This window comes from Aedes aegypti, chromosome 3 (assembly GCF_002204515.2).
Source record: "Aedes aegypti strain LVP_AGWG chromosome 3, AaegL5.0 Primary Assembly, whole genome shotgun sequence".
NCBI lineage: Eukaryota > Metazoa > Arthropoda > Insecta > Diptera > Culicidae > Aedes > Aedes aegypti.
In genome coordinates this window covers 268,076,312-268,090,320 of record NC_035109.1, presented here as the reverse complement: position 1 = coordinate 268,090,320, position 14,009 = coordinate 268,076,312, and the positions used below count along the sequence as shown (strand labels likewise).

Genomic DNA, 14,009 nt, shown 5'->3' with positions numbered 1-14,009 from the left:
GATCAGAAACATAAGTCATAACTGTCAAACTGCATTTTCTAAATTTTCGTGGTGACACTCATAGCCTCCGCCAGCAAACATGTTCCGACAGCGACGCATTGCTCTTATATAGGTTATTATCTCTATTGTTTGAGATTGTTGAAGTAAGGTTCCCCTGAGGCAAGTGAGACCTAAACGAACGATAGTTCAAACAAATTGTTCTATAGAATTTTTAACTGTCAATATTTTGCAAATCCAACAACACGGTTACATTTTGTTCAATTTTGAATTCGTATTAGGAAGTACAATGGCTAAAAAATATTCTGTACGGAAGTTCTAGGTAGAGATTCTTATCTCATCGAATGGATCGCATGGAAGGTTACGAATACGCTGACTTTACACAGTTGAAATAGATTTTGCAACCTGGACAACTGAAGAAGTATCGCCAAAGTTCGGCGGAGACGCAGATTTACAGTACGATCAGCCTACCCGTGAATCTACAACAAGTAGGTTGGTTTATGATATTTAGTTTAAAGGGATGCTGCTAATGCCTGCCTACTGTTACCGGTTACAGTACCAGTGGGAATAACAAATCAACGACTTCCAACGTACGTTAGTGATGGAGTGGTATTATATTGGCCACCCTATTGTTCATGCATATTTTTCAACCGATGTCAATTTAAATAATAATTTTGGAAATATAGATCGATGAACCGTTCTAGTTGCTTGCGTGCGAATTTGTTTAGAAGACTGTCAGAGATTCGGTCTATGTTAGAATTCATCCTAGTTTTGTCATTTTTGGGTCTATGTCATGCCATGAGTGAAATAATTTATAAATTAACATGTAAAATACATTCACATCAACTATATTCTATATTTTTTGCATTTTTCGACTGTTTGAACTACATAGTTAAAAATCTGCAAGAACCTTACACATTGTTCGGTAACAATATTCATAATAGTTATCTTTTTTACTGACGAATCTGAACGACGAAACATACTTTCACGAAAACTTATTCAATCTAACACGTACAAATTTACTTGTCGATTGTTCCAATATGAGATACCACTAGTGCACTTGAATTAGTGGGGCACTTGGACCATCGCGGAAAACAAAAACTAACCGAATATTCACTACAGAACAAATCAAAAAACGGAACGATCACATTAACTTAAACTAGGGGAAAAGAAGGGTAGGAAGAAGGTAACTAATGACAAACGGTATAACAACTAATGTGGCTAGTAGTAAGTAGGTAGATAACAGTAGTAGTAAGTAGTAGCAATAGTAGTAGTGGTAATTCTCAAACTATAAAACAGTAACGACAGGAATATCATTGTGCAACCCTTTCAATCTTGAAACATATGTTGGATAAGATGATGCGAAGTTTCTGAAATGGGTACGTCTCATCGTCGAGGGCGTTATAATTGTTGTGTTGATTTTGCGGTTTTGTTTGTAATGAGGCAGGTCATTTGTTTTAAAGGGGTAATTACAGCGTGGGGGAAAATGTGTAAGGATGAAAAAGAGAAAATGTGCGGTGGCGGATGGCTTTGAGAATTATTAGAACATTTGAGCGTGATTGGATGGTTATCAGTTTTTTTTCAGTGTTTTGAACAATGAACCCATGAAAAGCGTTACACAAGAACTGTTTTCATAATCGAAAACAAAATTATTTATGGTACATGCACGGAACGTTGAAGGCTGTTGACTAAATTACGCACATTACATTGATAAGCGTTACGTAATATGCACACAAAATAAGAAAACTTATGCTTCTAGATGGCAACACTGTCGCCTATCAGATGATGGATGATTCGGAATCGGATTGTCGAAAATAGGTAAAAAAGGTTTTGGTGTTGATTTTTCCCGGTTTCGTCTTATTTTGGCATAATTCGTTGTTATCATGTTACATTTACAGTATGATTTGCTCCGAACTCGACCGTGTAATATTCGGTATTACACGGTACGATACCTACTCTATATATTACTTGTTACAATTGAAAATAAATAATTCTATTCGATTACATTACTGACCCTAGTCATTCTAGCCTTTGTACATCAACTTCCGATTGTTCACATTATTCATCAATATTCCATGGTCTCAGAACGGAACCTCCTAGCTCGTGCAGTTTAGTTTAAAACAATTTGGTTTAACTTTATTCCTAAAATCGAGATAGTTGTTTTCTCTATACAATTCTGGTGATCATTTCTCTATCTCTGCCTCAATCGGAGAACCTAACTGCCAGCGGTTCGTATTTCACGCTTTCCGAAACCGAATTCGACAATTCGCGCACAGAAAACAACAAATTGAAACAAAATTTGATTATGTTTTCCATCCATTTGTGACTGTGTATCTCTTGTTATGCTCATATCCTTTGAGCTGTTTTGCACACTATCACTCTTTATTTGAATCCTTAGAACTACTAAACACCCTAAACCTGTAGAAATGGTGTGAGAAAAAGAAAAAAAATACGCAGAAAAGTAATCAAAAACTGATATGCAAATCATAACGGACTTCTAGTTTGCTTATGCGAAAGTAGCAACTATGTACAGAATTGTAGAGTAACAAAACAAATTGAGAAGAAACAACACAAAACACTGAAAAAAAAACTTACACACAAAGTCTACGAACAAAGCATAATGCATTGGGGTTTGATTTTGAACTCGCGACCTTCAATTCCTAATCGCAATCGTAAACCTGAACCTCTTGTGCAAAAGCTTACGTAGCATGCATTTAGGCCACTGAACGCAGATCCGCATAGAGCGTCCCATAACCAAAATCAATAAATACTAGAAAACTAAGCCCAATCACCTATTTACAGTAGTTGAAATGCCTGACCATTATTTTTTATCTAAATTATGTGGGCTATAATTCTGATTAAGGCGATGGCTATCCAATGTCTGAAACTTCATGACTTCTCTGCGAAAACTGTTCAATCGATTTCAGCTATTTTATTAGATCTGACGAATAACATGAAATCCATTTTCAATCTGCAAACTTCAAGTTGCCTCATCAATTTTGTTTGGGTGATTCGTGGTCTATTTCAAGAATTCCTCGTGCCATACAAATTCACTTTGAATTATTATTGAAAAGCACTAATTTTCGATCTACAAGAAATCAGTGCCAATTTTCGGATTTTCATACAAAGTAGGCCAAAATCGTACAAATGGGTCGAAAACTAGTGCTGGGTCGAAAATCTGCGCGAGTCGTATAATGCCACTTATTTGAAACTCTTTTGTATGGAAAGGCATCTGGGTTGAAACTAATGAAAATATGCAAAATAAAATGATTCTATAAACTTCCATAGTCTACAAGTTTCTTTAAAACAAATCGTATATAATATTTTTTCTCTGATAAATTCGTTAAAATTCATTATTTAACTTTTTGACAGTTGTCATGTTTTGAATTTTAAGAATATACCTTTATGGCAGGAATAATAATCTGACCATTTTCTATTAAATAGCTAATCCTTCCCGAATAGTTTTCTAGAAATAAAAAAGAGCTTTTGGTGTAGTAAGATCGTATTAGGGCGATTCAAAATTTGGAAATGGCAACTGAGGCAAAGAAAGTTCTCAGTTAATAACTGTGGAAGTGCTCATAAGAACACTAAGCTGAGTAGCCGGCTCTGTCCCAGTGGGAACGTTAATGCCAAGAAGAAGAAGTAATAGATAGATAGTAATTTCCATACAAACCGACATCGTCTTTCGGCCACCTTTAAATCACTACATAGGAGACTGAAAGTTTCACAGAACACTTTTTTATGGTTATGATGGTAAGGAAGATATGGGAGATTGGATTCTTAAATTTTGAACCGCCCTCATATCGCATTTGGATTGAAAATAATGAAAAATTCCTTAAACACTATTGAAGTCCATTTTTTCTATTTTTAGTTATGTTTCTATTGTGGTCATGATGAGCGAAATCTTAGATATTTGAGTAATTCTTTGGACAGAAAAATACGCAGACCATTTTAAAAGATTTGTCAAAAATTGGGGAAGGAATCAGACAAGTATCTCGTCAAGAAGTTATTAAGAATACCATAACCCTCAAATAATATTCGATAACGATCCCGCCATAATTTTTGAGCTTCCACTGCAAACTATCACAAAATATTTTTCTTCCAGTATTACGCTTAGCGCTCAAAGAGCTATCCTCATCCCCTCATCAAATCCCAAAGGCAGCAAATGGTTTAGAATCATATCTTGGTATTGTAACGAGGTCTACGAAGTAATCGAAACCCGACGCGTTTCGCTAAACTTTTGGTGAGAAATGCGCTTCTCAGAGTTTAAAGGTTTATTGTCTTGTTAAACGCCGGTAGATTGGCATAGATACAGTCAGTGACATAAGCTAGTAACCAAATGCTGTTTTTCCATACAAAATGCCCAAGCTTGGGGTGCTGTATCTCAGCTTCTGGAAGTCCAAATTGGCTGAAATTTGGATGATGAACTACAAATAACTTGAAGTTGTGCCTGTAAGGGAATTATTACATTGCAGTCATTTTACATAGAGTTTCAGAGGGTTGTCCAAAGACAAAAGTAAGTGACCGAGAGACTTTGTAATTTAATTCTAAAACGGTAAGTTGTTGGTTGTTGGTCTGTTCCACAAAGTTGTTCAATTTCAGAAGTCACACAAATTTGCAGAACACTCCAACTTTCCACGACTTACCGTTTTCCAATTGAATTAAAAAGTCTCTCGGTTACTTACTTTTGTCTTTGGAAAACCCTCTGAAACTCTATGTAAAATGACTGCAATGTAATAATTCCCTTACAGGCAAAACTTCAAGTTATTTGTAGTTCGTCATCCAAATTTCAGCCAATTCGGACTTCCAGAAGCTGAGATGCAGCACCCTAAACTTGGGCATTTTGTATGGAAAACAGCATTTGGTTACTAACTTATGTCACTGACTGTAGATGGTGTCTTCTTCAAATTGGCCCAACGTAAGATATGTAGTAAAATTAACCTATCTTAAACACACTTAAGAAATGTGGAGGACCCATTAGATTTTGATGTTCCCGTCAGATGTTTGACGACGAGAGGTACTATTCCTCCTTCAAGTTGCAGGCCACCGTGTCTACTGAGACGAGACAGTCGTTGTGCCGGCAATGGGATTGAGATGTATTCTGTAGCTTCTTGTGGCGACGGAAAGGAGTGGTGGAAATTCCAAAGTAAGGTGGTCTTTGCTGAACAATTCGCCAAGGTATCGTCGAATAGCAATGCCAGCAAAATCGTACCTTAGGTTTACAAATCCATCGAATACCAACGCACAGTGACGCATGGCCGGACAAAACCTCAAAAAATCATGTTCTCAAAATCACTTGTTGATATTTTTAATAGCTTTCTATACTATTGAGTGACAATTTCTCAAAATTTGAGATTGATCTGTTCAGTTTTTGATATTTGGCAGCATCAAATATCTAGCTCACTTTTGGCAAAAGACTTCGTTTATGATAAAGGCTCTGAGATGCGTTAATTGGCAGGGTAGCAAGGAGAGTGAAGCAAACAATTCAGATTATTAAAAAATATCAAGAGGTGAGAGCCCACTATATATAACGTCTCCTCTTCAAAGATGGCCCAATAGTTCTTGAAGATTTAGATAATGCAGAGTCAGGCAGCGCTGTGAGCCGCTGTGGTCGATTTAGCCCATCTATAAGGCTGTTGTATTCTCGGACTCCACGAGCTTTGTGGTATTGTGCAAAGGCAGATTAGACTCTCATGGTTCTAAGAGGTGAAATGAGTGCTGTGCTTTTTTGCCCATGGAGGAAGGCAAATTTCAAGTCATGAATAGTTTCTGCAATCGGCAATAATGTGGCTACTATATCAAAGCATTTCAAGAAAAACGCATCAGTACGAACCTTTTGAGGAACGGTTGAATAGGATGACCTTGTTTCCTGCATTTAATTGATCCTACAAATGAGCTTTTTCGAGTGCTCGGGATCCTCTTATTGACTAAAATGCAGCCAATTTATATTTAAACATCTGTGCCAAGCTTATGGGAACACATTTTTTTGTGAACTTTTATGATTGATATCTACTTTTCGAAAATTAAAACGGTTAGGTATCCAACAAATCTATAGCCGGTTCTTCCGGGCATTAAGTCCGAATGGCCACATTTGGTACATTCTAAACTGTGCAAAACTTTTTATTTATAATGTTGAATACCAAATCTCGATGATTTTTGCAAATTAAAATGATTGGCATCGCAAGCAAAAAGAGATACCTTAGCATGTCTCAAAAAATAGTACTTCTTTGCCCGACCTAACCCAGTGATCCACCGGAATAACTCCGGCCACAGATATATTACCGAGTTCCTCTGGCCACTTGTAGAAACTATACTAGCCAAAGAATTCTTTCTATTTTTGATAAAAAAAAAAAACGCTAGCCTTTTTGCTATCAAAAAAGAGATGAAAATGCACATTATGTTGCCCAGTGTGAATTTGTTTCGTTTATCCTTTAAAATCTGGCAATCAGTTTTCTAGAACTTTCATTGGTGAAAACTACCAATCAAACAGAGTGAACTATTTTGGTGGCATTATACGACCCAACACTTGTAACGACAGCAACTCTTTTGTAGGCTACGCAAGACATTATCAAATTCATAAATCTCCTACTACTAAACTTTACCCGACATCCCCAGAGTAATAATTTTGAACACGTAACAAATCACAAATCACGGACGAAAAACAGCACAAAAAACACTCAGTAGAACGGAAAAAAAAGAGGAACAAACAACGGAATCAGATGTATTAAAGTTGCGATGCAATGCTGCGAGGGTGTTAGTTTGAAAGTTAGAGAAATTGAAACCGAAACATCTTCGAGGTATGTACGTATATGGTGCATCATGTGATTGTGTGTGTATGTGGGTATGTTAGTTAGCTGGTGGTTGGTTTTAGTACTTATAGAAGAAAGCCAAAAACGCAATCAGAGCATAGGTCAAGATGGAAAAGAGGTAAAACTCGATGTTTAAAGTGGAAAATGAGGGAGATAATGGAAAAATAGAAAGTAAGGGAAATAAACGACAACCAGCGGGCATATGGAAAGTAATATTTCGAAGGATATATGGAAAGCAATAAATAGGTATACATTTGCATGGTTGTGGTTGGACGAGTGGATGATGCCGCTTCAGGCGCAATAATCGGCGGAGTTTTCAGGGGAGTTGGGAAAACGGGGGGTAATAATACTGCAGATTTAAGAGGAAAATTGCGATCACTTACCGTTTGCTGAATCTGGTAGTAAGTCTTTGCAGGAAAGTTTTGCCAGTGTGTGGCGAGTCGCCGACGGTGCCTCCGGTGCCAGCATATGTCGTACTGTTGCGGGATCTGGTTTGACCTGTTTTCGGTTTTACGATTTTGGGGTTTTACATAAAACGAAAAAAAATGTATTAGAATATCGTAAAATATATAAAATCAAACGTTTTCTGTTCCAGTTGATTGCATTCAGATTACTTCTTCGTTTTTTACAACACTTCCAATCATGTCCAATAGTTTCACAACGCTAAAGAGATTGTACACGGACTGACAGATTTGTACACTGTGTTCGAACGACAGAAATTGGATGCAACAACATTTGGAAAACTATGTAGAACCTTTCGGCATTGATATATAAGGTTTTAATGCAAAAGCACAATCGATCGTGTCGGAAACGGAAGGAGGAGTTATAGATAGAGCAGCACGTAGGACAACACTTACCCGAGTGGAAAGTCGATCGCGATGGAACATTCCTGGGAAATGCAACCGGTTGTCTGGAAGAATTAACGGCTGGTGTAAGACTATTGCGATTCACCATGCTGAAGTTGGGTGGTGGTTTTTTTTTTATTTGATTGGTGATTTAGCGGTTGATTGGGGGTTTTGTTGGTGGTGGTGGTGTTGTTCAGATTTCCGGATGTTTCATACAGATTGGGACAGTGGTGATTGGTGATGTGGTTTGGCAGGTTCGGTGGTGACGATGGTAGGTTGGTAGATTACGATTGGTATTCACGAATACGATAAAAAAATATGAAACGGGAAAGGAAGAAAAAGAAAAATAGAAAAATGGAATACAAAAAAAAAACGAAATATTAAAAAGGATTTTGGAAAACTAGCTTAGCAATATAATTTTATTCGCCATGTACCCTTGCTCACTTAAAACTAAACACCTCAAAAATAAGCTGAGAGAAATACCACATACGGGAAAAACAATCAGAAAACAAAAACCAACATATTATGAGGAAAAGTGTACTCTAATCTGACCCTCCTATCCTCCTTAATGAAAGTCATTATCGATTCGATCGTAGGAGAGACAAATTGTTCGGGTTTCGCTGAATAACAAACTCAATAAACCAAATAATCAAGGGATAAGGGCTAACAAAGTTCTACCAATTCCAGAGTCGATGTCTGGGATTTGTGGCTGGTGGGACGGTGTAAAGGCGAGGGTTTATATCCACCTGGGTTCTATACATAGTAAATTAGCGAGAAGATAGTAGGTACACTGAGGCATGCTTAACAACATTGAAATAATCGAGCAAAACACGGCGAGCACTGAATAAAGCGTCTGTTCTAGCAACAATACACATTCATGATTCATGATTAAAATAATACTTTTTCGGTGAATTGATACCTGGATTGCTGCTTGGAGGGTTTAATAATGATAATGGAAAATGCATATTGTCAACTATGAATGCTAGAAAAAATCAAGGAATGAAATATTTCAGCAATCCACATTAACATATAATCCCTGCTAGAAGTAAACTTTAGAGTCGAAGAGAAATAACTGGTAAATGACACTGAAAGACGCATATGTTTTTTTTTATCTTTTCCCGTGCGAACGGGAAGACTAAGCACTACTCTTTCAGTTTATGTCAGATATTGAAGGGTTGTTAAATCTTTCTTCAGTTCAGATGATCCTACCCACGTGTTTTGTGATTCCTTGTATCAAAATCTTCCCAAATAGCTCCATAAGTCAAAGCTCTCGAGTTTAATCTTGAGTAAAGACCATTCAATCTATCAGATCAATAAAGGTTTTCGTAATCTATATTGTTATAAAGTATAAGACAATGGGTTCAGAATGTACCACCTTGAATTCTATGAATAATTTCAGACCAGTCATCAATGTTGATTATTACTGATAAAAAGATCTCTTTTCACATCTGGAATCTACCAAAGATCTCACCAGAGATGTGTCAAAGAATTTGTCGATAATCTTTCATAAACTTCACCATGAACTTACAAACGCTTAAAAGCCCTTATCTTGAAACCACTTCAGTGGCGCGGGACAGGACAGGTAGGACATGTACTATGCACAACAAAACCTGGGTAGGACAGTCAAAGGATTGTCCTACCCACGATTCATCCGTTTGGTATCTTTGAAAAGATAAGGAAATTATCCCTGGTGAGGATGTTACCAGGGATTGAATCCTGAGAAAATTGAGAGACTCTCACGTAACTCTGTAACTGTCATAATATGCAGCACATTATGAGAGACTGTTTATCGTATATTGCTATGGGGGGGGGGGATAGCAGTGGATGAAAAAAACCCTCTAAATAAGCTCCAATCTTGGGGGGGCACTATTGCTATCGGATTGTTTATTTGCAGTAAAGTAAAACACCTACCCCGAACAGTAAACTAACGAGAAAAATGGATTTTATCATCGCTCTCACTTTGGGGCTCTCGTTCGCTGCTTCTATTTATCAGACTTGTTACACCTTGCGATACAATGACGATCGTGGACCGCAACATATGGGATGTTTTTCTTCACTTGCTTCGATCGGCTTCAAAATCAAATGAGAGCAAATTCTGCAATGCCTGATTCTCACTGGTTATAAATGCAAGCAATTTGGACTATTTTTGTCACATTTGTTTAATAAAATTGAAATGACAACAAAAGTTGATCCAAAGAATGTCCAAAAGACAAGACTGGTAAAAGGTTTCTTTTTTAGAGACTTTGTCTCTATTTTAATGCAAGTATTTAAAAATTTTCTATTTTTAATGGAAGAACTCTAAAGTATCTATTTCATACAAAATGGTTCTTGCATTGAATCCCTATGTAAAATTGTACAGGCTCTGAAGAAACCTTCAGAGACTATTACGGTTTCAACGTGCTCTTCAAGAATTCCTTCTCAGGATTCCCGAAGAAAAGCTTCAGAAATCATAGTTATTTTATTTAGAATTCTTTGAAGGTATCCTACAGGGATCTCTCCAGAAATTCTTCTAGAGATTCATCTACCAATTATCCCAGAAATACTTCTAGCAATTATTTGAAGGATGTTTAGAAAAATTTCCTCTGAATTTGCTCCAGGAAATTCTTGAGAACTACAAAGCTACTATTTTCAGTAATTTCCTCGGATTTTTTTTATTCTAAAACTGTCGCAGAATTTCCTCCAGATATTTTTTCACTAATCCTTCAACCAAATTCGACAGCTGTTACGGAAAGGATCCTAGAGAATTTCTCTCGAAGAAATGTACAAAGGTTTATTCCAAAGTGTTTGAAAACATAGCTTAAGAGTTTTTTCAAGAAACCCTGCATTCTTCCGCCTGATCATGTGGATTTCTTCAAGAATTCTTCTACGTTTCCTCCCAGAAATCCAAGATTCCTTGACGGGTACTTCGAACAAATCTATATTTTTTTCGAATTTTTTTCCAGCATTTCATTCATACTCCTGTAGTTTTACCAAACATTTTGTAGAAAGTTTATCAACGAATTCCATGCAATCTTTAAAAGTTTATTTAAGTTTCCACACCAGCTTATACTAAATTTCTTCCAGTAATTCCTCCGATAATTGCTACACAATTTTTTTTAGGGATTCCATCCAAAGTGTTTCGAAAAATTTCTTTAGAAAGTCCTGCGGAATACTATGTTGAGATTCGATTGATTTTTTAGATTACCTTAGCAAATTATCTTGTTTTTTTTTAATTCCTCGATGGTTCAGGTGTTATTTCAGAGATCCTTGTTTATTGAAAGTGACTTAAAAAGTTAAACCTTTTAATCAGAGGTTACTTTAGAATTTTCTTTAGAAATACATCCCGGATTATTTGTTCAGAAAAAAAATCCTTGACATTGCTTTGAAAACTTTCCTGGAAGAATTTCTATAAAAATGTTTCAAGATTTACTTGAGAAAACCTAAAAAAATTTTGAAGGGGTTTCTGTAGAAATCTTAGAAAGAGACTCTGGAGCAATTGTTGAAGGTATCTTTAGAGAAATCCCTAGTTGAAATCTTATTTAAATCCTGAAAAACAATTTTAAAGAAATCCCTAAAAAAATATGGAAAAGTTATTGATTGTATTTTAGAAAATAACCGGGAATCTTGGACGATATCCCAGGGAAATGAATCACTGGATAAAATCATGGAGGAATTAGGACTTTCTGAAAGATTTTTACCGAATTTTCGGAGGATTGTTGTAGTAGTAATCTAACAAACAAGAATTGTACCATGGTTCTCCCCATATTTCCCCCATTTGATATCCAGTAAATTCTTGCAAGAAATTCCCAACGAATCCATCAAACCTTCAAAAATCCCACAAGTAAGAACCAAAGAAGTAGCAAACAAGAAATTTGCAATTATTTCTGGAATGTAGAACTTCTGTGAATCTTAATAAGACATTTTAAGCCATCAAACACTCCGGGAAAGTGGTTGAAATGGCTCGTTCTTGAAAACTAGCCAACTAAATTAAAATATTTTTAAAACTACTTCAACAAACAAAATATCCCTAATTTCCAGAGGCAACCCATTCTGATCTAGTATATTTTGACGTAGGTTATCAAATGGAAATATTTCGACCGTCCACTATGGGCAATCAGGAGGCCAATAATCGAAGAACTGACTGTTTCTCATAGGGTTGTTTCTTGTTCTTCTTCTACTTCATTACATAGTAAATGTTAAGGTATTCCTGGAATATAAGATTTTTTTATAGTTTCATTGATACAGTATGTCAAAGCTTATATTTTTTTTTTAAATAAAGAACTCAATGCAAACATAAGATACACTTTGAACGAAATATACTGCATATTCGTAATATTTTAAACAGGTATACTCTTGTCGAAATCTTATTAAAATGCCATCTTAGAAAAATAAAATGAAATAAACATTCGTGCTTGAGTTGTTTGTTTCGCACATGTATTTTTTCCAAATATCTTGGAAAAGAGATTTCTAAAATTATAGTTCCATTATGCGTGGAATTCCAACTAACTGATGTGTATCTTTAGTAACCAAACCCATTAAATCACTATAGGACCTTTTTAATGGTTTGTCTCAAAAACTTGTCTGCAAGCAACTACTTTCGAAATGAAAAAATGAAATTCTTAACATTTTTTTTTTTTGAAAATCCTAAAGAAACAGAAAAAAATCAGGCGAACTGTAAATAAATTTGAAATAGAGAGTGCAACCGTTAAATAATTGTAACAGTATCGTCAGCACAACTTGCATACTGGGAATAGCACTAAACAATCTTTAATGGTGTTTCTAATAAAATCATCTCACTGGACTCTTACAGACACTTTACCAGAGCAGCTCGAGTATTTGGCCAAGAGATCCTTTAGAAATCAATCCAGAACTAACAACAATTTCTGGGTATGGGGTATGTGAATTTTACAAAAAGTTTCATCTCATTTTTTCTTAAATTGTATGAAGTCCCATATTTTTTTGACAAACTGTTTAAGCACTCAAAACTTTGTTAGAATATTTTGGAGATAAATTTGAAATTTCCGAATCATATCCTTAGAAGTTTTCAAGCAGATTCTTGCATTTTTTAGATTGCAGTTATAGTTATTCCAAAAATCTACCACTTTTTTTAATAACAGTCTGTTTATTAATCATGAATTTACTTCTCGTCTTCTGGAGTTCTGAGATATTGGTCTGAACAATCCTATTGAAATAATGCTATGAGGAAGTTTTGGTTCATATTGAAAATGATAAGGAAAAAAACTCACGTATTTTAAACTTCGATGTCTCGAATGCCTTGATAATTGCTCAAAGCTTCAATTTATATGTAGAACTTACAGTTAACTTATAACTATGTATTCGCGCAGTCCAGTAAAGACAATTCAAAATTTAACGATATTATAGCTTCCATTACCGATTGTTCACTAATAATGCATGAGACGCGACAAAACTCTGAGCGCTCACGACCTTGAGAATGACGGAACCTTCAGGTACGTGATTAGACATGATTGCTAACGACTGTCGTTAGGATAATCGGCTGTAGTTGCGCGGTTCAACCTGCCTATTAAATTTAAAAATATCCCAAAACCCGGTGTTTCAAGCCGATAAATTATGGAAAAAATGTCACAAGTAATGCGATAGGTGGGACAGGTGTAATTTTTCCCAAGAGCTGTAGGGGTAGCCCAAAATAGTAAGAAAATGTAATGTGCTATGCGATAACTTCTGTAAATCAATCTGGGTCGGAAGCCATTACTAAACTTATTGGTGATCACGAGAGATCCTATTTCAAATAATGGATTATTGAACAAATTTATGGATGACAAAAAAAAAATCGGTAGACGTTTTCGCTGAATGCACATTTTTCAATAAACAATGTCAGTCTAACTCAGTAAATAATGGGATAAAAATTGTTTAAAAAACTGATTGACTGTGAATTTCTATTCTTATCTTGAGTTAAATCTTGAAAGATGCAAATGATGCGAAGATATAAACCATGCAATGTGAGAAACCATAATCGTCATATACAGTAATTTTGCTCGAAATGATCGCGAATCGACTTATTTAAAAAGAAGGGGTGATAAATAGAAACATCAAATAAACCGACCAATAGCATTAACATCATGCCACATTCAAAAAAAGGATCAGTCCAAAGAACACAACGAGAAATGTATCTACAAAAGGTATCATATACATAGAACATAAAAAAAGAAAAAAATCAGAAAGTGAAAATGGAAACGAAAAGAACAACACGAAAAAAAGAGAGCATGGAAGAAAGAGAGCCTAACGAACGAAGAAAACTCTGAGACTCCACAGTTTTGAGGATTTTTTTCGTTTTTTTTTTGTACAATGACAGTTAGCACTCACCGATCATGGTTTATGGAGGGTATTTTCGCGTAATTTG

At 35.7% G+C, this 14,009-nt stretch overlaps 1 protein-coding gene across 28 annotated transcripts in view; it reads right to left on the bottom strand.

The window, feature by feature from the left end:
• Nucleotides 1-14,009, bottom strand: part of LOC5579800 (serine/threonine-protein kinase MARK2) — a 356,247-nt gene that overhangs the window by 41,114 nt on the left and 301,124 nt on the right. For 23 of the 28 annotated variants that reach the window (XM_021848980.1, XM_021848978.1, XM_021848981.1 and 20 more), the window contains 2 exons: nucleotides 7,664-7,761; nucleotides 7,190-7,304 (listed from right to left, as the gene is read on the bottom strand). In XM_021848980.1, the coding sequence (XP_021704672.1) occupies nucleotides 7,190-7,304; nucleotides 7,664-7,761 (213 nt within the window). Of the gene's footprint in view, nucleotides 1-1,831; nucleotides 2,416-7,189; nucleotides 7,305-7,663; nucleotides 7,762-14,009 lie in introns of those variants that run through there. The other 5 variants (XM_021848963.1, XM_021848972.1, XM_021848986.1 and 2 more) reach the window with 2 other exon arrangements.